At 39.6% G+C, this 25,624-nt stretch overlaps 1 protein-coding gene across 1 annotated transcript in view; it reads left to right on the top strand.

Annotated features, from left to right (window-relative positions):
• The window catches only part of nphp4 (nephronophthisis 4), a 280,801-nt gene that overhangs the window by 1,115 nt on the left and 254,062 nt on the right, over positions 1-25,624 (top strand). Inside the window, exon 2 of the mRNA XM_017693446.2 lies at positions 777-920. Coding sequence (XP_017548935.2) covers positions 777-920 — 144 coding nt within the window. The remainder of the gene's footprint in view (positions 1-776; positions 921-25,624) is intronic.

Here is a 25,624-nt window from a genome sequence, read left to right as displayed (position 1 = left end):
AAAAGGGTTTTTAGGCCAAACGTTTATATGAAAGCTGTTGTAAAATACTTTTTTCAATCGTTAGACAATATATTTATAACCATTTCATGTAATAACTTCATGTACTGTAGCTTTTAGAGGCATTAAACACTACGGACGTCTGGTTCCTATCACCACTACTGTGTTAGCAGACTTAGTAAGTTTCTCTAAGAAAAAGCATTTCACGTCAAGAACTGAATGACTGTGTTCACATCTTAATTATTTAATTTTGAAAAAATTAGTGAAACTGTATATAATGTGCCCTGCGATGGACTGGCAGCCTGTCCAGGGTGTATCCTGCTTTCCGCCCGATGACCGCTGAGATAGGCTCCAGCACTCCCTGCGACCCTGAGGGAGAAGCGGCTTAGAAAGTCTGTGTGTGTGTGTGTGTGTGTATAACGTCTTTGTAGTCTTTGCGGTCAGTAGACAAATGTGAAGACATTAGGACAATGTATGTTTTTTTTTTTTAACCATTTAAAGTAGTGGTACATGTTAGAAGTCTATACTGAGTATCACTGCTATTTAGGTGTTCCCTGGACATTGGAAAGTTTACGTGACTCTCAGTTGACCCTACTTGAGTAAAATTTAGATCTACACCAATGAAATGGATCCAAGTGCTTTATGGTTTCAACTGGATTCGGCTGGGCTGTTTCAGTTTCCGCTTATAAAATCAGTTGTGCTTTGTTGGTTCTAGAATGTGCCCTGTGAGAAGGTGTCCAAGTTACTGTCTTTATTCATACTTTCTTACATTTTAACAGTCAGAAGAGGGGAAAGCAGGTGAGCATCAGCTTCGCGTGACCCTGTTTGACTTGGAGTACCAGCACTTCTTTGGGAGGACATGGCAAAGCGAGCCCCATCGAGCCAAATCCAGCAACCAGCCCACCAGAGTGCCTTTCAATGAGGTACGATAGGTGTTTCTCGTCTGCTTCATCAATTTGCCCAGAAAATACAATGACAGTTACATTTTAGGAAACTGAACATATTAAACTCTTGCTACATGCCTACTCATCCCTTACAGTGGTTACACAATAATCTTGAGAGTGAGATTTTCCAATGTAATGACTGTGAAAACCTTATGATGATGTATCTTGCAGGTGAGAGGAACATTTGAACTTTGAGGTGAATACATAAGAACAAACTTTTTAATTTTTTTCCAGTTGTTGAGCTAGAAGGAAGCCAGATATCAAAGGTTACAGCTAGAAGGCAGGATATCATGTATGTATTTCTTAGCCTGTAGAGGAGATTCCCAGTAGTTGTCTAATGTATAATGTATGCTGGGTGTTGTAGTGACAGTGGACAAAAACACAAAAACTATACACATTTGTGAGCTTTGTTAAAGCAGTGAGGCTGAAGGATGCAACACTGTACTACAGAATACTGCGTAACATGAGACATAATGTGTTAAATTCTAGCTTTAGTCTGGGATGACTCCGAGATTAGAACACAGATTTGAAAAATCTAATTTAATTTGTAATTCAAATCTGAAGAGGCATCATTGATGGTCAGAGTGAGCCAGAGATGGCACCCTGTGGTCCACTTCTGTACAATCAGTGGAGAATTGTTGATTACATTCTGGCTTCATGGAATGCATGCAAATATCCTTGCTCCGAGAGTTCTGACTGACGCGAGGCATTTCTGTTAACTGTCCTGAGTGTTTTGTCCAATCACAGGTCAAGGTTAACGTGTAAACCGACCAGTCGTTTTCATTTTTCTGTGTGCTGTGGCTGCGGTTTGAAGAGTGGTGTCCATTGTTTGTTACATTTAAATAACACAGTCACAGTATCAAGCACAATGATGCCCTGCAAAAGCATATGACCGTCTGAGTCCATGAGGTGCACATAAAGAAAATTTTTTTTTTAAATATATTTAGTTTTCTTTAAAGTTAACCTGTCCTTTTTCTTTCATAACAACTGTTCCGTAGTTTGACTAGCTTTACCAAATGTTGGCAAATGTCTCAGTCATGTAATGAGAAATTGTGATCTTAGGTGTTTTGAGATTTTGTCAGTATAACTAAATTTGAACATGGATTTAATAAGATATTGAAGATTTTGAAGACTTGCATAAGGAAGGGGAGAGTCGAAGGGATGTAAGTGAATAAACAAGTGTTTATGAAGTATGGAGTTTAAAAATGCTCAGAATGAAAAGATATAGAGAAATTGGGACTTCTAACACCCATGCAAGACCTGACAGAACTGTCACAGTCCGGTAAACGGCACTCACCGCTTTTATCTTTGAGAGAGAGGAGAAAATCGAGCTCCACTCTTGATTCAAATCTGGAAAATCCACCTGTGTTTCTGTCCATCCTTCCACCTTGACAAGACAGCTGAATGCAATGAATCTGAAAGAATGTGTTGCCATTACTGAGTAAAAGAAATAGAAAAAAAATTCAAATCAAACAAAGAACCTGTTGGGATTCTCAGAAAGACTGACTGATTCAAGTTGAGACCTCAACATTATTGAATGTGTTTGAGATTATTTGGATCATGAAAAGCAGAAAATGCCACCAGCTTCTAAGACTGAACTTTTAAAGCTTGGAAAGAATGGCAGCTAAAACAAAAGCAAAGGCTGGACACACTAAATGTTGAAAAAATATATATTTTATGTTTACTTGTTAAAGCTTTTTGTAATTTTCTGTTATTCTGGATGCTGAAAATACAGATAACTTAATGACTTTTGACTGGAAATTAAATTAATGAAGGTGTCTTTGATTATGTATGTGTGTGAAAGGTCAGTCTGTTAGGATAGACCAGGTATAGTGTTTTTTTTTGTTGTATGGTCAAGCTAGCGTTAACTTGGTGGCAAATGTGTTGTGATAGTTGCTGTCCTGCCTAATTTTGTTATTGTCCAACTCGCTATTATATCACTTTAAGCAGGAAATTCAATGGTATTTATACAGTCTAAACAAACACAGCGACTGTGGAGAGGATATCACTTGCATTTCTCTTTTAATAAATAATTTAACGTCTGATCTTTGGCAGGGCACTTGAGAATTCAGCTGAGGTTCTGTGCCTAAGCTGTAGTCTGAGGGAAAACCTGATGTTTTTTCTGAACCCCGAAGCCATGCGCTGCATCACTTTGGCTTTGTGTATGTGGGCTCAGAGCGCTGTCCCCAAGCAGATGCTCGTGAGGAATCAGAAGTGAGCGGCAGCAGCGGGGGAATGACTGTGTGAGATTGCAGAAGAGCTGTCAGCCATGATGGATGCGTTTTAATATACGCCTCACAGAAAGACTCTCAAACAGAAAGAGTGATTAGGGGAGAGAGGAGATAGTATTAAAGCATTGCTCTGCCTTCTGGCTTGCCTGTAGTGGAGGAGGACTGTGGCAAAAACAAATGTTTGTGAGAGACAATAGAGTTGGATGAAACTTAATTACCAAACCTTGCTTTGATATGAGGATTTTACAGCAGTGTTGGTTTAAGAGAATGACGTGTCAGGTCACATTGAAGATATTAAATCCACAAAAGTTGTGATGGGGTTAGGCCTAGTGCTGATTTAATTATTTCCTTTTTTCAAAGGCTTGATCATAGTGCTTGGAATTTTCACAAAGAACCTGCTGGAAACAAACATTGTAACTCTGCTTCACCTTTGAGGGAAACAATTTCAATACAGTATGAAACACTACAAATAATGAACACTCAAAACATTGCATCAGGATTAATCTCTCACCCCTTTTTAATGGTTCGATATAGCATTCGAACTTGTTCTTCTATTGTTGCGGTGCCAAGCTTGTAAAAAGAAGAACCCTTTTGGGTGCTGTATAGAGCCCTTTTGAAAAAGCTTCTATATAGAACCATCTAGAGCACATTTATACACATTTTGCATCAATCTGCAGAACTCTTTCATGATGCAGAGAACCCTTCAGTCAAGAAAGGGTTCTTTGAATGTTCATTTTCTTTACTAAGGAACCCTTGAAGCACCTTTTTTAAGAGTGTACTGTTCTTCAGGTATTCATGTGACTAATGTGTCATGACTGGATTCTAACAGTAGTCACTGGTATTCATTGATTTCATTCTCGTTTTCACTGTATGGAACTTCAGACAGCACTCACTGGTTTTCAGATAGTTCCTCATTTGTTGTTCTGATAGCTTTATAACCAAGGTAATCGGTTTTCATTGGTTCATACTGCTGTCCAATGGCAGGGTCGTTTCTTTTCTTCATTCCATATTCATTATTGTATATTCATAATTAAATTTATATTGTTTATTTACATTGTGTAACGTTTGACAGGGGAGAGACGAACGCGGATGAAGTTAACAATATACCAGGGATGGACAGAATTCGAAATCCACAAAACCCGTTCCAAGTCAAAACACGAAAAAGCCAAAAACCACCAGCTAAAGTACCAAAAGGGTGAAACCAAAAGATGAAGTCGGTAGTAACGGGAGAAAGGGGTCATACCATGTAGTCATAGGATATCTAGAAATTGTTCAGTATGTTCTTATGGTGGAGAAGTAATACCTCGCACCGAACCCTACTTTGGACCAGTCTTAAATAGTGCCAAAGTAAGTCAAACTGTACAGGTGCGTCTGATCAATAATCAGGAGACTGCGAGTGCTGGTAGTGACGTGGGCACTCGTCCCGAGTCAAGTGATCTCCCAATGCCATCTGGGAGATGGAGTCCGAGATAGCACCTGAGTCCGCCTGAGGCGTGACACGTTGTTGTTATTGTTTTCTTATCAGGTGTCAACGAAAGGGGAATGAGTTCCCCGTTTCGGGCCAGGTTCCTCTGAAAGTGTTATCCTCTTGCTCTTAGGGAGGCATCACTAACCAGCATCATCCTTGACAAACTCATTTGTGTCTTAGACCCAACATTTTTGTACATCACTCATTGTAAAAAGCGCTGTGTTGAATTGAGCTGTATAGCTACTTTCTTCTGAGGGTCTGTCTTTTGCCATCTTTTATGGACACCGTGGCTGATCAAAATAAGGGATCTGGGTACATCCAGTCAGAGTAAAGTGGGTGGAGAGGGGGAGCTTATGCTGTGCATGCACCTACATTCAAAAGTCTGGGCTTTTTTTCTGAAGTCGCTTCTAAATTTTAGGGGTAAAAGTTTTGGGGCTTATTTACACCTCATAGAAAGATATATTTTTATGTATCTGAGCCAAACCACTGCTGAATGTGTTTTACATTGCTAGGATTATGGGAAGAAAAGGCAACCAACTTCTAAGACTGAACTTTGAAAGTATGGAAAAGTATCTCTGCAGAGAAAGTCTCTAAGAAGGAGTGGAACCTATATAAAGGCAAACACTAAATACTGAAAAAAAGTAGATTTAGTCACTGAGGCATCTGTGTAGTTTTCTGTTATGTATTCTGTTTTCTGCTTCTTATGTGATACTAACAATGAATAACTAGTACCTGTTATGCTTTGATTGGAAATTATTTAAATGAAGGCTAGTGTCTGACTTTTGGACAGTGCTGTATTTAGTATGTGTGTGAAATGCCACCCGGTTAGGTTGGCTTTAGTTAGGTTCAATTAGGTAGCATGTTGGCCAAATTTGTCGTCGTAGCTGCTGACTTGCCTGGTTTTGGCATAGTCCAGCTTGGTATCGTATCATGCCGCACCAGCCTGAAAAAGTTTTGTATGTATCTGAGCCAAACCAATCTGTACAGTATGACTTGTGTACAATTAGGACCTTTTCAGCCCTTAAAAAATGATGGAAAATCAAATCGAAGTTTCACGTCAGAATCAAAAAAGGAATCAAACCTTAAAAGAAAACGTGTATCATTACACCCCGTCCACCTTATCTGTTATCGTTTAATTAATAAATGCTCACCCCTTCAGGCAAAAGTGCTTCAGGATTAATCTTTAATGCCACTTGACTGTGGTGCTCGTGTATGCTAACGGTGAGTTGGTTTGTGACAGTTAGGCCTAAAGCTCTCTCAGCGAGCACTTAGGTCCAATCCATCTCCCCCCTCTGCGGATCATTAAAAGCTTAATCCCCGTCTAGCCTTCAGTGGTTGGTGGTGCTGCTGCTGATGACTCCAGAGTGTGACTCACAGGCTTTCTGTGTATAGATTCAGCCTTTTTAAAACCTCATGAATCACTAGTTGGCCTAACCAAGTGCCTGGAGAAGATGTATAATTCTCAATGTGTGCTGTACTCCATGCTGACTAGCAGAGGGCACTGTGGCACCATCAGTTAAGCTGGATTCTGTTTGCATTTCAGCAGTGATGTGGCTTCCTGGGGGGCTGAACTCTTTCCTTTTTGCTCTTTTCTGTGTGAAATTAAGCACACCAAGTCAGCTCTCGACTGTCTTTAGGCAAACTGCATAATGGTCGTGTCAATAGAAAACGGTTCATTCCTAGAGGCCCGGAGATTTAAACAAGATGCATTATTTTGTGCAGGAAAGTCTCCGGTGGCCTGCTCTGTCCAACTCTGTGGCTATTTGTCCTCCTCAGGCTGCTTGCACTGAGCTTGCACTGAGCACCAGTAAGCTGTAAAGCCAAATGCTATCACCTTTTACTCCTCTTATAGAGCATGTGCAACTGCACTATACCAGTTTTATAGCGAGAAGAGTTTTTGGGGCTTATTTTATTTCATAAGCATTTTATTCCTTTCAAAATGTAGGTATGCTAAATTGCTGAGTCCTAGAGTAACCCTGCCCTGCATATTTTGCTGTATTACAGCTGTACAATTTGCGCGAAAGACTGGTTTGGTTATATTGCTACGTATTGTGCTGTGGCTTGAAATATACTTACACAACTCGTGACATGCTTACAGACCTACATTACTTTCAAGCATAATTATTTCTGTTTCTTGGATCATTTGCATCTCATGATTCACCCAAACTCCCAAAGAAACATCTGTGATTAGTTGTTTAGGGGCTCATTTGTGCATCGCAAATTTCTGTCATATCAGTATTATGAAGGTAGGTACTGCTATGATTAAACTATATATATATTCTTCAACTCTATTTTTTTCCTCTTGCTGTAACAACACAAATGATACAGCTACTCAGCTCAATGTAAAGCCCTTCCTCAGTTAAAATGGGTGTGTTAAAGCACTGTAATGTGAGGGCCTGGGGCACTTCAAGCACTGGATTGCTAAGCAATTGGATAAACGATCAGTTCAGGGTGGTAAATGGTGACAAAACAGTTTTCAGCATATTGTAAGTGGCATTTAGTGACAGAACCATACAGTGACATTGTTCATATTGTAGGCTTATGCTCTGTTGGAGCTAGATTGGTTCTGTTGGGGAGGTACTATAGTTTAAGTGATTAACTATGAGGTGTGTTATTTTTGAATCAGCAATATTTCTTGTTTTAACAATATCAGAGTGATCTGCTGTAATTGCCTGAACCTTACTCACTCAGTAAAAGTTGTATTCTGGAAATTGACCTCACAGTAAGCTAATGAAAACTGCTGATAGACAACAACCAATCATTGAGTGTGGTGTATATGCCCCACCTTTCATATAGGGCTATCTGTGGTAAAGCTGGGAAGATCAATGTGATCAATAATTATTTATTGTTTTCATTATTTTGAAACATGGATATTTTGCAATTACAAATTCAGTGTATTTAAGATATTTTCAATCTGTACCCGAGGGTGAGACAAAGGCCTTTTCAAACAGAATCAGAGTTTTACTTGGTGGAATGGGTTCTTACCCCATATCTGCTCCTTTGAGTTGAGTTGAGTTTGAATTCATCCATTCATTCATGCACTCCAAAGAACCTTTTTCATCTTCCTGTGCGTCATCTTCTCTGGTTGTCAGTGTGAAATACAAATCGCACTGGACATGATGTGAAGGTTTCAGTGCATTAAATCCGCAAAAAGTCTACTCTGTGTGAAAAGACCTCATGACAACTAAACATTAAACGATAATGAAGCATGAAAAATACAGTTTTTCTTGCCGTTTTCTCCATGTGGCAGAGTGCCCATGTGTCATTCACTCACACCAGAAACTCACTGCTGTGTGTACAAGTGAAGTAAAACCACATTTAGAGTTTTGGAGAACGGATGTTCATGCAAAACTCTCATGCATATAAAACGGAAAGAAGAAAATGATGAATTCTAATTATTGTTAAGTGGTCCCAGCAGTTATTAGAGTATGTAATAACTCATATATATGCAATAACTGCACATAATGTATTAACTATACATAATGTAACATTGTAAAAAAAAAAAGTCATAAGTGAATTATTAAGAAATTAGATTTTGAAGTGTCCTGAGTGTGTGACTGGCTCTGGCCCCTGCAGGCCACTTTCATGAGCCGTCTGTTACCGCCTGTCAATATGAACTTGGACAGCACGCTGTAACCTGGTTGACAAAATCCATACGTCTCTCTCATGTGGTTTGATTCATGTGCTGCGAGGCTGGCGGGGGCATTTTGTGACTTCTTTAGCTCCTCTTCCTTCTTGATGTGTGCTGGAAGACTCCCTTCAATTATATATGTGCTGGGCCGGCAGGCTCGGAAATGATCAATATTTCAACTCCCGGGGGAGTAAACATCCCTGAGAGCAGCTGCTCCATAAAGGCTTTCACTCACACACGCACACACACATATGCACTACAGCAACAGGGCGCAGTGATCTCCACAGCAGGAGAGGAGAAGAGGTTCAAAAAAAGGAAAGGGGAAAACAGAAGCTGAAAAGGAGACGGTGGGTAGAGGAACAGAATGAAGGAGGAAAAATGAAGAAGTGTGGGAGGGAGAGAAGAAGAGAGGAGGCGGAGGGTTGTTTTTGTCTCCACAGTGTGCACTTTACTCATAATTTTGCAATCAGCACTCCCTGTAGCCTCATCGCTCTGTCTCTCTCTCTCTTTTGTGTTTTCTCTTTCCATGTCTTTCTCTATTAACTGTCCTCTAGAAGCACTGTGTGTATGTCTGTATCTTTGTCCGTGTGTGTGTGTGTGTGTGTGTGTGTGTGTCAATGTGTTTTTGGCACTGTGTCAGTGTCAAGCAAACCAGATTGCTTACCTCGCAGGGCTGTCATCCGCTTTGTAGGCATGTCACTACAGGATGAGCAACTTTAGCTGTCCTTGTGGAGTTCTAGGTTGGTTCTATACTCTGATGAAACAGGGTAAAAAGATCTAATATTTTTTGTTAAAAATGCTAATTAATATGAATTGAATTAGAATCGAATTCAGAACCATCAGTCAACTGTGTTTGCACACAGAGGAATTAGACCTCCGCATTTAACCCATCCGTGCGGTGAAACATCCACATACATGCACACTAGTGAACACACATGCTAGGGGGCAGTGAGCTTACTTGCCCAGAGCAGTGGGCAGCCCTATCCACGGGGCCCAGGGCGGGGGGGGTTCAATTGGGGGTTAGTCAGTCAGTCATGGACTGTCAGCCAAGGGGATCGAACCGGCAACCTTCTAGTCACAGGGCCAGTTCCCTAACTGCCAACCCACGACTGCCCCACATGAAAGTCTACCAGTAATTTTTCCTCCATCTTCCATTAGTACTGTTTCCAGCATGTAGTTTGAGTGTGTACATGATGCTTGACATAACACACATGGCACTTTTTGCTTCTTGTTTGGAAACCTTTTTATCACTCTCCCTGCATGCTTTACAGCTCCCACAGTACCCCATGCACAGCTGGCTGTCTGTCTCTTTGGAATTGAATGAGAGGTGAAATAAAAATGGCCTCACTTTGTTTTGTAAATGCAGCTTTATTGTGTGTGTGTGTGTGTGTGTGTGTGTGTGTGTGTTAGAGTTGCACTATTAATTTTTTTGTAGTCAGTTAGTGATTCAAAAACTAATCATCATTTATAACAGTAATAATGAAGTGGGTAGTAGGTAGTAGCTTGCCTAGTAATAAAAGCCACATTTTTAGTTGGTATGCAAAACAGTTTTTCAGCTATTTTCAGTTTCAGACATGCTGTAGAATCTTCACTCTAATGGCTACCCACACTATCAGTCCAGTTGAAAAAAAAAAGATTTAGTATCAGGAGCTCTAAGTAAAATGAGAACATTAAGCTTTTCAGAGTAAGATAGTTGCTGGATGGAAAAAGTTTGCAAAGTTTATGCCTTTAAAAATAACTTTGTTTCCCACAGGTCTTTGCTGTAAGCCCTACACATCATGTATAAACAATGCTTTATGATTAGTCACTTGCATAGGCATCTGCTTGCCCAGCCATAGACTGTAAAGCCATTACAGACTAAGGTAATGTCTATCTGGACAAACTGACTTCAAACCACCTTGGGACCCACAATATTTCATGTCCTTTTTAACATCTTGATTATAAATATCTGAGTATGTGCTAACGCACTAATAAAGGCTAAAAAATAGAACACAAACGAAAATGCAGGCTTACTTTGCTCTGCTTAAAGCTTTAGCTTAGCTATAGCTGGTCCATTCATCTCCAGATTATCGATGTTTGAAATGTTTCTCTTTGCCATTTTGTTAGCTAGGCGAGATTGTTATCTGCATTGCTATGTGACCAACAGGCTTTGCACCAGTCTTCTAGATGAAGAGTGAAGCAGATATATAAATAAATGTATCTTATATGTTAATATACATAACGTATCCATCCATCCATCCATTTTCTAAGCCGCTTCTCCGTCAGGGTCGCGGGGGGGTGCTGGAGCCTATCCCAGCAGTCTTCGGGCGGAAGGCAGGATACACCCTGGACAGGTCGCCAGTCCATCGCAGGGCAGACTACATAACGTATATTAACGAATATATTATATTATAGATATAGAATATAACATATATTAATAAGTGCAATACAGATATGATGCATCTCTTATTTTATTATTATCCGTATTTTGCTGTAAATCGTCTAGAGATCTAGCTTTAATTTTTATTATTTATAATGTTGATAATGTTTTTACTGTTTTCCGTTTCTATTACTGAGTGCCTTACTCCTGTTACTCTGCTGCTGCTGTAATACTGTGAATTTCCCCACTGTGGGACTAATAAAGGATTATCTTCTCTTATCTTATCTTAACAATCAGGAGAGCTTTATTTTCCTGAAAATAAAGATTATTTTATGTTTACCTAAAAAAAAATCTAATTCTGCTGTGGAGCTGCAACAGGGCAGTAAAAGAGCCGTATGTTGCTGACCCCTGGTCTAGGCCATGGTAAAGGTTTAAACAGTCTGCCCATAGTTTTGTCAGTGGATTTGTTCACTAGTTTGTGCAAACCCTAGCATGTAAAATGTGAGAAGCGGCAGACTTATCCTGTAAATCTCAATATTTATTTTTCAGCTGAAAGTTTAAAACCTCTGTTTTGTTGTCACTGTTAAGTTAGGGTTACCTTTAGAGTTAGGCTTAGAACATTTTATTATGCGTAAGTACTTACATCTAATCATTAAAATACATATAATAATACAATTATTACTGTTATTAGTATTACTATTAATGTTAAAAGCCCCACCTTACCTAAATGTGAAAGTGTATGCTTTCCTATTGAAGCCTGTGCTGGGTGTGTGAGATTAGCAGAGCACTCAGAGAGCTCATGGTTCAGTCTTCTCTCCCCTCCATGGCCCTCCTGTGGCCCCGTCTCAGGATTATGAGACTGAGAGGCTTTCTGACTCTGCCTGTTGATGATACAGTGTGCTGGGGCAGACTGAGCCCAGAGCCGGGCTCTTTCTTTATTTCCTTTCAGCATGGGAGGCCTGGCTTTCAGATCACCTCAGCAAAAGAGACAGAACTCAAGAGTATATTTTCAAGTTCAGTATAGTCTGATTTTTTAATGTCTTATATGTTAAAATGTGTTGATTCTACAGAGCTGTAATGTTGTGCTACATACATCAGCTTGGCTCAGAAGATACACATTTTATTTCAGAACAAAATATTGCAAAGTAGCATATCCTTATGCAAATAGTGATATAAAGCTTAGGTATAAAGCTGAAGTTGTGGGCTATGGAAGCTGTATAGATAGAATGCACTTAGATGCCTGGTTTTGCTCATTGTCTGTAGTTTGCTATATAGCAAATAAAAGACCCTTGGAAGAGGTAGAAGGACATACCACTGATTCAGATTTCAATTTCCATTTTCAATGTTCAATGTTTTTAAAAAGATTTTTTTAATGCAGTATCAAAATTGTTACAGCCTTAATGTTGATGCATTTGGTTTAGTGAATTTCATAAGAGGCAAGAGAATATTAAGTTACCTTTTTTCTTTTGTGAGACCTCCAAGAAAGAGCAGAGAGGTTGGCTGTGCTCTCAGTGAATGGTATGGCTTAGTTTCCCCTTCTCTGTCCTTATACTAGCCAAACAAGGCCAGCTGTTAGATCATGTACCCAGAATTGAGCAATTAGTGCTCTCCTCCAAGCGTACTTGGCTGTCCTGTGAAACGATGCGTACTTGGCTGTCCTGTGTAATGACTGGATACATGTGTTAGCGTTCACCTTCTCAGTTTGGTAACTTCCCTCTGATGGGGAGACTGTGGGAGCTACAAGTACTGCTGGGAGAAAAAAAAACAGCTTAATTTTAGAGTCAGTGAAGCCAAAGGGCCCAGACATATGAATGGGTTCAGTTCAATGCTGCATCACACATAACAGTAGAGTCTTTTTGCACTTCTTTCTGAAGGAGAAAATGCCTGCTAGATTTAATTTGTCCCAATCCTCTGTCCTGAGTGTATTCTAGCTCATGTCATTTCTTTCTCTGTGCTGTGATTTATATATTTCTGTCATATTTGTTTTAGCAACTATGTGGTTTGTTTGATGTTAGATGTTACATGTTTACCCACATTATAATCTGTAAGCATCTTTTGGTCTTTGAAAAGTGCTATACAAATGTAATTTATTATTATTATTATTATTATTATTAATCAGCCCATGTGAATATTAGCAATGTTACCAAGTGCCTAAATACCACAGCCAGCAAAATTACACAACATTGTATTTCTACATTAATGTAAACTGCTCCACAGTGAGCTACTCCTTGTCCATTTTCAATTGTTTTTAGCAAACCTCTTTGATAATGTTCAGGTTGGTACATATTTATCTTCTAGCCAAACTAGGGGTGGACAGTATACTGCTATTACATTCTCTCATGATATGGATTTTGCCGTACTGTGGAACAGTGATACGCCCAAACACACTAAACCAAAACAGGCCATCTAAACCTGTGTATAAACAGCTTAAATAACTCTTATAAACTGAACAAAATTGTGTGGTTCGTGCAGGCACACGCATAAAGCTGGTGTATTGTTGGACATGTGCCACATGCATGAAGCATCAGGAACATGTTTTGCCAGTCACTCTGCGTGGTGTTTGTACATATTTTTCCTCTACAAGGCTTTTCCATTTGAACTCTTCTCTTGCGAAACAGATTTCTGCCCATAACTCTGGGTTGTCAGATTCGCATTTCCTTGACACATTTGGCTTGTGTTAAAGTGCAGTGCAAAAATGATTCTGCAGTGACATGGAACATCTTTGTTTGGACTACTTTATAAATATACTAATGTTTTAATAAATATCTTGTGTTTTATTTGCTGTTTCAGACGTTTACATTGGGACACATACTTGGTCAGTTTCAGTCTGCTGGATCTTACATGTGCAGGTCGTTCACACACACCGTGTTTGTGCTGTTGAGCAGACCAGCAAGAAAGTTCTACAGATATACTTTTACCAAAAAAATGAACAGTCCTATCTGTTTGACTGGTAAAAAAAATCTTAAAAGCGCACTACATTTGTTGTACATTGCACATTTGTTGACCCTGGACAGCTTTCCAATTTGTAATTGGGCAGTTTTTTCAAAAGGTGGACCAAGAAACTGTCGAACCGACGAAGAAGAATGAATCAGCTGGTAAAACCTATCGGGTCAAATATTATTTTAGACTCCAAATACAATGTGCTAAACGGAATTGAGGATGAGTGAAGAGGTAAAAACAAACATGAAGAGAGGCTGCAGGAGAGAACCACTAAAAGCTGCTTCTATACTGAAGAAGCTACTAGAATGTGTGATAGTATTTCTACAATGAAGATTTACACAGCGAAGAATACTAGTTACAGCTATTGCTGCTGTAATAATGATATGAATAATAATAATATTAGCAACAGTAGCAAGAATAATAGTACTAGTAATAATAATTATTATTTTTTGCAGTGTTTTGTTATTGTTATTGTTATGACTAGTGGAGCTTTTCCTCTAAAGTTGAAAATTTTTCAAGGATCTGTGGCAGGAAAATCTGTAATCCATGGTGGGGGGAAAAAATGTGGAATGAGCGTAGCCTGCAGAATCCACATCTTGCCATACGATGTTATGCTGTTTCTGGTGGGATACACACCACCAGCTGAATGCAGCCTAAGTCTCTATAGCATAGGCTGACAGTACAACTGTAAAACTGCACCAGAGAAAGTAAAGAATAAGTTGTTTAAATGCTAAACAAACTTCAAATGTGAAGAACGAAAACAATTGTTAAGACAGCAAAAATGGTTACAAGTGTTAAAGCTTAGGCACTTGCATTGATGTTGAAAAAAACTAGGCTATTCTCTGTGTGCGTAGACATCTGTCCTGACTGACTGCTGATGCCGATTCAATGTGCTCAAAACAGCTACAGCAAGAACCAACCAGAGCTAATGTTGACAGATTGTACAATCTACGGCTGACGGTCAGCCACTGACAATTGCAGCGAGCCTGAAGGTGTCCAGTTTGTTGTGTCAGTACCCTACGTCATATTTTTTATTCAATTTCCTTAAGAATGAAAGAAATCCTTAGTCGCACTTATAATAGAACATGTTAGAAACAACCCTTCAGCATCTGCCCATTGACTTCTGTTATAAAGGTTTTGAGTCAATTGGTTTTCTGTCCTTTTACTAAATACAGGGAAATATGTGGAAAACATTGTCAGTTGTAATTGGCCATATGCTACAGATGTGGAGGAGGTTGAAAAATGCAGGGATGGATTTTTGGCGAAGGAACAGATGTGTGTGAGTGTGTGAGTTTGCACCATCCTTACTGTGTGTGCAGGCAGTCGGCAGCTTTTCTAGATCATTAACCAGGTCTTCATCTGGATACTTCACTCTCAGGCTATAAACACACCAATACTGGATTGTGGGTTATTGCCTAAGAAGAAGAGGATCTGCTTCTTTATGAGAGGAATGATACACGCTTCAAGTACATGAAAATGATCCAAGTGGCACTTTCATTTCTACTTCATGACCGGAATGTTCCTCAGAAAGGAGAGGTAGATGGGGTTTCACACTGTGCAAGTGCCCTCCACATTTATGACCATATTTTGTTAAGATGAGCAGAAAGGCTCAGAACAAATGCAAATGTTTATCAGCTTAATCTTACAGTGGAAATATCGTGGATAAGTCTGACCTTTCATTTCATTCAAGTTATTAAAGGTATTTTTCTTAGTACTCGTTTGACTTGTAGCGGGTTTGTGATGTCTCCAAGCCACATAATAAAAATTTCATACTGGTTTTTTTTTGGGGGAGATTCTTACATTTTTAAATTTGCTACCCAAAAAACCATATCAGAACGTAGTCAGTTAGTTTCATGATTCTTGCATGAGTTTACAGAGCAGCTCCAGACTCAAATGAACCACCCCAAAGTCTCATTTGTTTTGATGTGAGATTGACAGAATTTTTTTCTTCTTTCTGCCAACCAAGGCTGTACACACACCAGGCTTTTATATTTTTTGGGGAGTGGGGGGTGTGTTTGGATGATTGGAGCAAAAATTACAAAGCCCATGTCATTGACGATATTTTTGTGGGTGATAACTCGGCTAAAACTGTATGAATGCGTGAAGGAAAATGCACTGCATGCATACCGAGCTGTAGGAAGAACAGTCTGTCTCTAGCCTGAGAGCCAACCCCACTACCATTATTGTCACAATGTTGTACATATTGATGTTTCTGCATCATAATACATTTTTGACACAGAATATGAAAATAACTAACATTTCTTTCACATTTATTGATTTATCTGTTTATTTCTGATCACTTCGAGAATGTGTTTTGTTTTTCCTAAAAAGACTGTGGTAACTTATTACTTTTTTGTTGGATGACCACTCCTGGGAATGTTAACAAACCTATTGAAATTCCTCCATTTGTATGCTATCTGCCTTATAGTGGATCAGTGAAGTCCACACTCTTCAGAAATTGGGTGGGTGGGTGGGTGTGTGTATATATTCTGTCCTTTCTGTTAGACACTCCTATCTTGTTGGTCTTGATGTAAAGTCAGAGACAGTAACTCATATGTTGCTGCACACTTTGTGTTATTCATCCTCTAGTCCTACGACAGTGGTCACAGGATGTTGCCCACAGGACGCTGTTGGCTGGATACTTTTGGTTGGTGGACTGTTCTCAGTCCAGCAGTGACACTGAGGTGTTTAAAAACGTCAGCAGCACTGCTACATCTGATCTACTCTTACCAGTACAACACACACCAACATGGCACCACCATGTCAGTGTCACTGCAATGCACTGCAATGTATGCATAATATTCCTACATTTCTGTTCTTGTTCTTTTCCCCTGCAAAATATTTATTTTATTATCACCAGCAATAACTAACTTTCATCTGGAAAAATGAAAGCTTGCATCATATATTGTCCCCTGTTTTAGGGATTAAAGAATCTTCTAGTTGGTGTCATGCTCAGCATGTGAGACTAGGATCATTAAAATACTGTCCTCTTGTATACAGCTCTTTGTTTGGGGACATATTCATTACTTCTGCAAATCTTTGCATTTGGCATACTTCTCAAAATCACTGTGAGGCTTTTACAGGTACATACTATGAAGACTTTTCTCAAGTGCTGGCAGAGAGTGGTTTGTTTCTTGTTTGCATTTCTGAGTTGACCTGAAGTGTGTGTCTTGTTATGTGCTATAGAGGACAAGGCCACACTTTTAATTTGAACGCGGTGATCCACAGAGCCTTTTCAATTCTCACCAAAATAAACAAAAACAAGGCCTGGGCGTCCGGCCTGGGGGCTGCGCATGAAGGAATAACAAAGGCAGAGCAAATAGGAGCCTGCAGCAGTCAACAAAGCTCCTCACAGAGCAATCAGAGCAGTGCAGTTCTTAAACACACACACACGCGCACACACACCTGTGTTTATTAAAACATTCTTGTGCAGGATTTGTTAAATTTGCATTATCCAATTAAGTGTACAGATATTAGAATGATCTTTAGTCCACAGTGCCACAGTAGGGTTGGATATGGACATAAAAATGCAGTGTTCAGTAAAGTATTTGGACATCATGATGACAGTAAGAGAAACATTATATTACATTATTGTACATATATTTGTTTCTTAAACAGAAACCTAACTAAACTGTCCTTAATGCAAAAATAACAAAAAACAAAACAAAATTTTTTTACCCATTTTAGCCATTTGCTATTGTGCAAAAATAAAAGTAATGAAATATTAATCAATAGTTTTTATACGTTTTTTTCCTAACATATTGAATTCAGCAAATGATCAGTAAGTGTGTTCTAAAATGTGCTGAAGATTTTTTGTGCTGAAGTAATTTGACCAGGGTGTTCAGCAACTGCATAAGACTGTTCAACTGCAAGCACATTTTTTGCACTGTAGAGGTGAACAAGGACACAAAGTGACACTGATGTGAAGCACTGCTCCTATTTGACTGGTAATGGAAAGAATTTGTAACCTGCCAAACATGAGCGAGTCCCCTCAGCCTGAAACTCGTCTGAATTCTCTCAGCAGCCTTTTCAGTTGATGTTTAAAATATGTTTATTTTTGTTTTTGATATAGGCCTACATAAAATAAAATAAAAAAAAATTAAATAAATGAAAAGATCCTTATTATTCTGCAGATTTGTTTTCTGCAGTGTGTTTTTTAACTGTCTGAATAGCTCTCTCTCTCTCTCTCTCTCTCTCTATATATATATATATATATATATATACACTGCTCAAAAAAATAAAGGGACCACTTAAACAACACAATATAACTCCAAGTAAATCAAACTGTCCACTTAGGAAGCAACACTGATTGACAATCAATTTCACAGCTGTTGTGCAAATGGAATAGACAACAGGTGGAAATTATTGGCAATTAGCAAGACACACTCAATAAAGGAGTGGTTCTGTAGGTGGGGACCACAGACCACTTCTCAGTACCTTTCTGCTTTCTGGCTGACGTTTTGGTCACTTTTGAATGTTGGTGGTGCTTTCACACTCGTGGTAGCATGAGACGGACTCTACAACCCACACAAGTGGCTCAGGTAGTGCAGCTCATCCAGGATGGCACATCAATGCGAGCTGTGGCAAGAAGGTTTGCTGTGTCTGTCAGCGTAGTGTCCAGAGGCTGGAGGCGGTACCAGGAGACAGGCCAGTACACCAGGAGACGTGGAGGAGGCCGTAGGAGGGCAACAACCCAGCAGAGGACCACTACCTCCGCCTTTGTGCAAGGAGGAACAGGAGGAGCTCTGCCAGAGCCCTGCAAAATGACCTCCAGCAGGCCACAAATATGCATGTGTCTACACAAACGGTTAGAATCCGACTCCATGAGGATGGTATGAGGGCCCGACGTCCACAGATGGGGGTTGTGCTCACAGCCCAACACCATGCAGGACGCTTGGCATTTGCCAGAGAACACCAGGATTGGCAAATTCGCCACTGGCGCCCTGTGCTCATCACAGATGAAAGCAGGTTCACACTGAGCACATGTGACAGACGTGACTGAGTCTGGAGACGCCGTGGAGAACGATCTGCTGCCTGCAACATCCTTCAGCATGACCGGTTTGGCAGTGGGCCAGTAATGGTGTGGGGTGGCATGTCTTTGGAGGGCCGCACAGCCCTCCATGTGCTCGCCAGAGGTAGCCTGACTGCCATTAGGTACCGAGATGAGATCCTCAGGCCCTGGGTTCCTCCTAACGCAGGACAATGCTAGACCTCATGTGGCTGGAGTGTGTCAGCAGTTCCTGCAAGATGAAGGCATTGAAGCTATGGACTGGCCCGCCCGTTCCCCAGACCTGAATCTGATTGAGCACATCTGGGACATCAAGTCTCGCTCCATCCACCAACGCCACGTTGCACCACAGACTGTCCAGGAGTTGACGGATGCTTTTGTCCAGGTCTGGGAGGAGACCCCTCAGGAGAAACATCCACCACCTCATCAGGAGCATGCCCAGGCATTGTAGGGAGGTCATACAGGCACGTGGAGGCCACACACAATACTGAGCCTCATTTTGACTTGTTTTAAGGACATCACATCAAAGTTGGATCAGCCTGTCGTGTGTTTTTCCACTTTAATTTTGTGTGTGACTCCAAATCCAGGCCTCCATTGGTTAATAAATTTGATTTCCATTGATGATTTTTGTGTGATTTTGTTGTCAGCACATTCAACTTTGTACAGAACAAAGTATTCAATGAGAATATTTCATTCATTCAGATCTAGGATGTGTTATTTGAGTGTTCCCTTTATTTTTTTGAGCAGTGTATATACACTGAAACACACATTGTATGTATATATATATATATATATGTGTATATATATATATATATATATATATATATATATATATATATATATATCTGATCTTACAAAAAGGACAATCCAGCATATGCTAGTGAAACATCATGCTTAATGGAGTAGAACTTATGTTGGCGATCATCCCTGATCAGTTTGTACTTTGAATAATTTGTCTAGAATAATAAAAAGGTCTAACTGTGAACAGCAGTTAAAATGTAAGACAAGGTCCATACAAATCATTATGGGTTTGACAGTAAAACCTATGCTAATGCTCAGTTTTCTTTAAGGGCTGACAGTATCCATATCCGTATGCAGTGTAATAAGATGCAATTTATTGCAATAATGATACAGATAATATTACCTACCACTACTTATGTAGACAAGAATCTAACTTCAAAGTGGGACAGGATGCCTGATTCATAAGACATGAGAGCCGTTGCTCCTCGTTGCGTAGTCTAATACAGTAGTTTTCAACTGGCCTTGCCTCCAGACCCACATTTGTCCTTTGTCATTAAGTCATCACCCAAAGGCAATTTCATTTTCTGTGTCCTGTAATTTATTCCTTAAAATGAATAATGCAGTAATAGGCTATGCCGTCATGTACTAAAAATGTAAAACAAATGATACGATTTCTTGTTCCTCTAAATCCAACACGCTGCTGAACAGACAGAATTACTATTGTAATATAATAAAAAGGTAATTGTATATAGTACTAGGTAAAGTCAGTGATCACCCAATCATTTATTCAGTTTCCAGTCAGCATAGCCAGTATGTGCAAATTGTTCATGTTTTTAATTTCACTTGATTGAGAAGAAATTAATTCTATGGCAAGATAACAAGCCCAAGCACACCTGCTAAGAAGACATACTTAGTAAACAAAGAAGTTGCTGGTGTTCTTAGTGGACTGGCCACTCCAAAACCCAGACAGCAATGTCATCCAGTGTATTTGGGATATGTTGAGTTGTGAAAAGCAGAAAATACAACCAGCTTGTATGACTGAACTTGAAGGTGTTTACAAGAAACATAACAAACAGTCTCTGCAGATTTCTTTGAAAAACTGAAAGCAAGGCCAATCTCATTTCTTATTTTTACCTCTATCCCTTGTTTTCCTGTGTCACCCTCAGCACTATTAAGCTCAATAGAGTTCAATAAGCAAAAATTGTTTTAATGCTACAGCATGGACTGTAATTATATTATTATCCTGTTGCTGTATTATTTATCTCGTTATATTATTGGATATACAGGACTGGAAAGGTCACCATTTGTTTTATTCCCAGTCAGTATGGCCTTTAAGTGGAACAACCATATATAATATTAAATTATTCAGTGTTTAGTATATACATCCTGTGCCTTTATTGCAGCTTCCATTCTTTTTAGGGCCCTATCCCATTTCACCCCTTGCCCCTACCACACAGCCCTTCCCCTTCATTTTGCATGTTCACGCCTTGGGGTAGGGTATCCTGATTTTTTGTTGTGATAGGGTGAAGTGTTAGGGCTACATGGCCCTATTTTCTGAGGCACACGCCAAACAGAATGTTATGAGAAAAAAAAGAAAAAACAGCAAGATGACTGCACAAGTGACCAAGAAAAATCCACAAATCAAAAACAGTTTTTTTCTCTGTTAAAAAATATGATAACAGTTGTTTTATCTTTGTTTAATGTCATTTCAATGTATTGGTCCTTTCCTGTGTCACACACATGGCAAATCACTAGTAGAAGGCTGACAGTTTAGTAGCTAGCTGGCTACATTTCCAGTTCCACCTTAAATGGTACAGAAGTTCTGATTCCAGAGGCAGCAGAATGTAAATGCTGCACAATTTAAGGTGGAATGGAAAATTCGAACAAGCAGTTGGCAAACAGCTGACCTCAGCTTCATATTGCTGAAGAATTAGGGGTGGGCGATAATAACTGTTGCATCCCCCTTTTAGAAGGCATATGATGCCCTAAACGTAACTAAAGCCCAGAAATGAGGTTGCTGAACTTTACCCTCCCCTGCTATCACTGCAGACTGGCAGTGTTGCCTACAGAGCATCGCTAGAAGTATGTAAAATAAGTAATGCTCTTTTTTATTTGATCCCCATTTATTAGGGGAAGATTTTTGACCACTGTCCCTTGTAACTCACTTCCAAGCTTTTTATCCCGGTCTCAGACTCAATGTGTGGTTAAGCTTCTGAAGCCTTTTGAATTAGAACAGTCAAACGTTGTAAGCTTAAATTTACCTGTACACCTACTCATTCATGCAGTTATCTAATCAGCCAGTTATGTGGCAGCAGTGCAGTGCATGAAATCAGTTATGACCATTGCTTGATTGCTTGTGCCAGACGGTTTGTGTTTCTAATCCTGCTGTTTCTCCTGGGATTTTCATACACAACAGTCTTCAGAGTTTACTCTAGAATAGTGCAATAAAAAAGAAACATCCTGTGAGCAACATTACTACAGACAGAAATGTAACAGAGGTCAGATTGGTTTGAGCTGACAGAAAGGCTACAGTGACTGATAACCACTGTGTACAACTGTGTTGTGCATCTCAGAATGCACAGATGTCAGACCTTGAGGCACATGGGCTGCATCAGCTGAGGACATGTCAAGCTCAATGCCAAGAACAGAAAGCTGAGACTGCAGTGGGCAAAGGCTCACCAAAACTGGACAGTTAAAGACCAGAACACCTATCCTATAACCTTGATTTCAGCTGAGGTGGTATGTTTTTTAGGGTAAAGTCAGAATTTGGCACCAATAGCATGAATCCATGGACCCAACCTGCCTTGTGTCACCAGACCTGGCTGGTGGAGGTGGTGTATTTTTTTTCTTTTTTTTTGGCGTGCCTTTGGGCCGTTTAATACCAATTCTGTCATCACTTGAATGCCACAGCCTACTTGAGTATTGTTCCTGACCATATGCATCCCTTCATGGCTTCAATATACCAATATTCTGTGGCTCCATCTGGCATGATATGGTACCGTCTTACAAAGCAAAAGTTGTCTGTAACTGTTTTCATGGACATGACTATGAGTTCATTGTGCTTCAGTGGCCTTAAAGTCACCAAGTGTCAACATGGACCAAAATCTCAAAGGAATATTTCCAACATCTTGTGGAATCCATGCCATGAAGAATCCTAGGCTTGTTTGAAAGCCCTACCAAGTAATATTACAGTGGGTAATAGTACACACTATATATATATATATATATATATATATATATATATATATATATATATATATATATATATATATATATATATATATATATAAATTATTACCTTTTTAAAGGAGAAGAAGAGCACTCCTACGGCCTACTCAATGGCTGTCCAACCAGTTAAAAACCTTGTGAATTGTAATTCACTTCCACAGGCTTAACAAGAGCCCCAAGTGTTCAGCCATTTATTTCTTTTCTATTACTTTTGTTTGATGAACACATGCACAAACACACTCAGTGGAACTGGCATGTAATGTGGTCTCCCTTTATGCAGCATTAATGTTGTGTTTTTACAACAGCTCAAACCCAGTGTACTCCAACACGCCCTTCTTTGCCTTAATTAATCTGTCAGCGACGGAACGGCTTCCCTATAATCCCTCTCTCTGTGTGACAGCTGAGCTGTCCTCCGCCGCACTAGATGATGTTTTAATGCTTCTCTATTAGTACGCTGCGCCAATGCCCGTTTTTTAAACGCCTCCTCCTAACTAATGATTAGTTGAAGATGTTTTCTGGGAAAGTGTCTTCATGTAAAACTAAGCATGCGGTTCTTGGCAAAGCAGGGTCACAAGCTGTTTCTCTCTTTTCTGTAAGGGTCATTGACATGAGAAAGGCATGCTGAGACCTCTAATGGAAACACAAGCATAACACACTTGAAATGAAGAATTTCATGCAAGAGTTTTATCTTTTGTCGTGACCAGTTTTAAATGGTAATAATGAGAAATGAGACAGGGAAAAAGTATTGAACACATGAAGAAAGAGAGGAACAAAAAGCCATGACACCATCTGAAATCTATCAGTAATTAGAAAGCAATCCTGACACTTAGTGCAAATTAATATCAGCTGGTTCAACTGATGGCCTATAAAAAGGTGTCTCATCACCAACGTGCCACACAAAAAACATCTCATGATGGGTAAAACCAGTGAGCTCTTTCAAGACCTTCACAACCTTATTGTTGCAAAATGTACTGATGGCATTGACTGCAGAAGAATTTCTAAACTACAGAACACTGTTGGGGCCATAATCCAGAAGTGGAAAGAACATCATTTCCCCATAAACCGGCAAGATTTCAGACAGAGTAGTGAAAAGAATTATCAGAAGAGCCAAGGACCACTTGTGGAGAGCTACAGAAAGACCTGCAATCAGCAGGTACAATTGTTTCAAAGAAAACAATAAGTAATGCATGCAACCACCATGGCCTGTACGCACGCTCACCGTGCAAAACTCCATTGCTGAAGAAAAAGCATGTTGAAGAACGTTTAAAGTTTTAAAGTCCTCAACAACATTTACACAAGCCTGTGAAATACTGGGAGTGCATAGTCTGGTCAGATGAGACCAAAATTGAACTCTTTGGATGCCATAATACTCACCATGTTTGGAGGTCAAAAGGCATGCATGTCATCCCAAAAACACCATACCAACAGTGAAGTTTGGAAGTGGGAAGATCATGGTGTGGGGCTGTTTTTCGGCGTACAGCACTGGCATGCTTCATATAATAGAAGGCCATCTACCAGGATGATGAAGATGAAACGAGGGTGGACATTTCAGCAAGACAATGATCCCAAACACACAGCCAAGGAAACTCTCAATTGGTTTCAGAGAAAGAAAATAAAGCTGCTAGAATGGCCCAGCGAATCACCTGACCTGAATCCAATTGAATATCTATGGAAGGAACTAAAGCTCAGAGTTCATAGAAGGAGCCCACAAAACCTTGAAGATTTGAAGAGTGTTTGTTCGGAAGAATGGGCGAAAATCACACCTGAGCAATGTATGCGTCTAGTTTCTCCATACAGGAGGCGTCTTGAAGCTGTCATCTCCAAGAAAGGCCTTTGTATAAAGTGTTAAATAAATTTCAGTAATTGTATTCAATACTTTTTCTCTGTGTCATTTCTCATTATTACACATAATTTAATTTATGGACATCTATGGTTTGATTTCTTTGCATGTGTGGATTGGATGGGTTGTTACCGACATCTGGTGAGAATTTCATGTCAGTAGCACCTTTAGAAATATATTTAATTAGAAAATTAGTGACATGTTTAATACTAATTTCACCCGCTGTATCTGTATCTGCTGTACTTCACCTGTATCTGTATCCTTAGATATAACTTAAAGTAGTCCTCAAAGAGTTCTTTGCCATGAGGTGCCATGAATATCCAGTGGCCAGTGTGAGTGAATTGTACCCAAAACACCAAATTTAATAGCCCTGCTCCTCATTCACACCTGGAACCTTGTAACTCTAACAAGTCACATGAGATCAGGGAGGGACAACGACACAATTGGGCACGATTTGGACATGTTCACTGTGAGGTGTAATCACTTGTGTTGCCAGCTATTTAGACGTTAATGGCTGTGTGCTGAGTTATTTTCAGAGGACAGTAAATCTATACTGCTAAACAAGCTGTACACTGACTACTTTAAGTTATATCCAAGTTTCATTTCATGATGTTGTCTCATGAAAAGATATAATAAAATATTTGCAGAAATGTGAGGGGTGTACTCACCTTTGTGAGATACTGTATGTGTGTATGTGTGTATATATATATATATATATATATATATATATATATATATATATATGTGTGTGTGTGTGTGTGTGTGTGTGTGTGTGTGTGTCATTTGCCTGCTTTCAGTTTTTTAAAGAAACCTTCAGGAAAATTCTTCCCCCGACTTCAAAGTTTAGTCTCGGAAGTTGGTTGCATTTTCTGCTTCTCTCAAACGCATGCAGTGATGTGGAGGTCTGGGTTGTGGGCTGGTCAGTCCGTAGTTGTGAGAACACCAGTAGCTTCTTTGTTTGCTTTGCAGATTTCTTTTTCCTCAGTATCACTTTCTTGAATGCTACACATCCTTTCAGACCCATGGTGCTAAGCAGTGTAAAACAATGCACAAAGTGCCAATAGAGAAAAAGAGAAAGGACAGTTGACACACAGAATAAACAATCACTAGGTATTAGATCTGTTCTGTAGATTGTATGTAATTGTTTTTGCTACTTTTAATGCAGAATTTGACCTGATATATAATCTCACCAGTTGTTCCCCTACTGAGCTACAGACAGTTTCATTTGAAACTATCA

The sequence above is a fragment of the Pygocentrus nattereri genome, chromosome 28, assembly GCF_015220715.1.
Source record: "Pygocentrus nattereri isolate fPygNat1 chromosome 28, fPygNat1.pri, whole genome shotgun sequence".
NCBI classification, from domain to species: Eukaryota; Metazoa; Chordata; class Actinopteri; order Characiformes; family Serrasalmidae; genus Pygocentrus; species Pygocentrus nattereri.
This window is presented reverse-complemented; position numbering and strand designations above follow the sequence as displayed.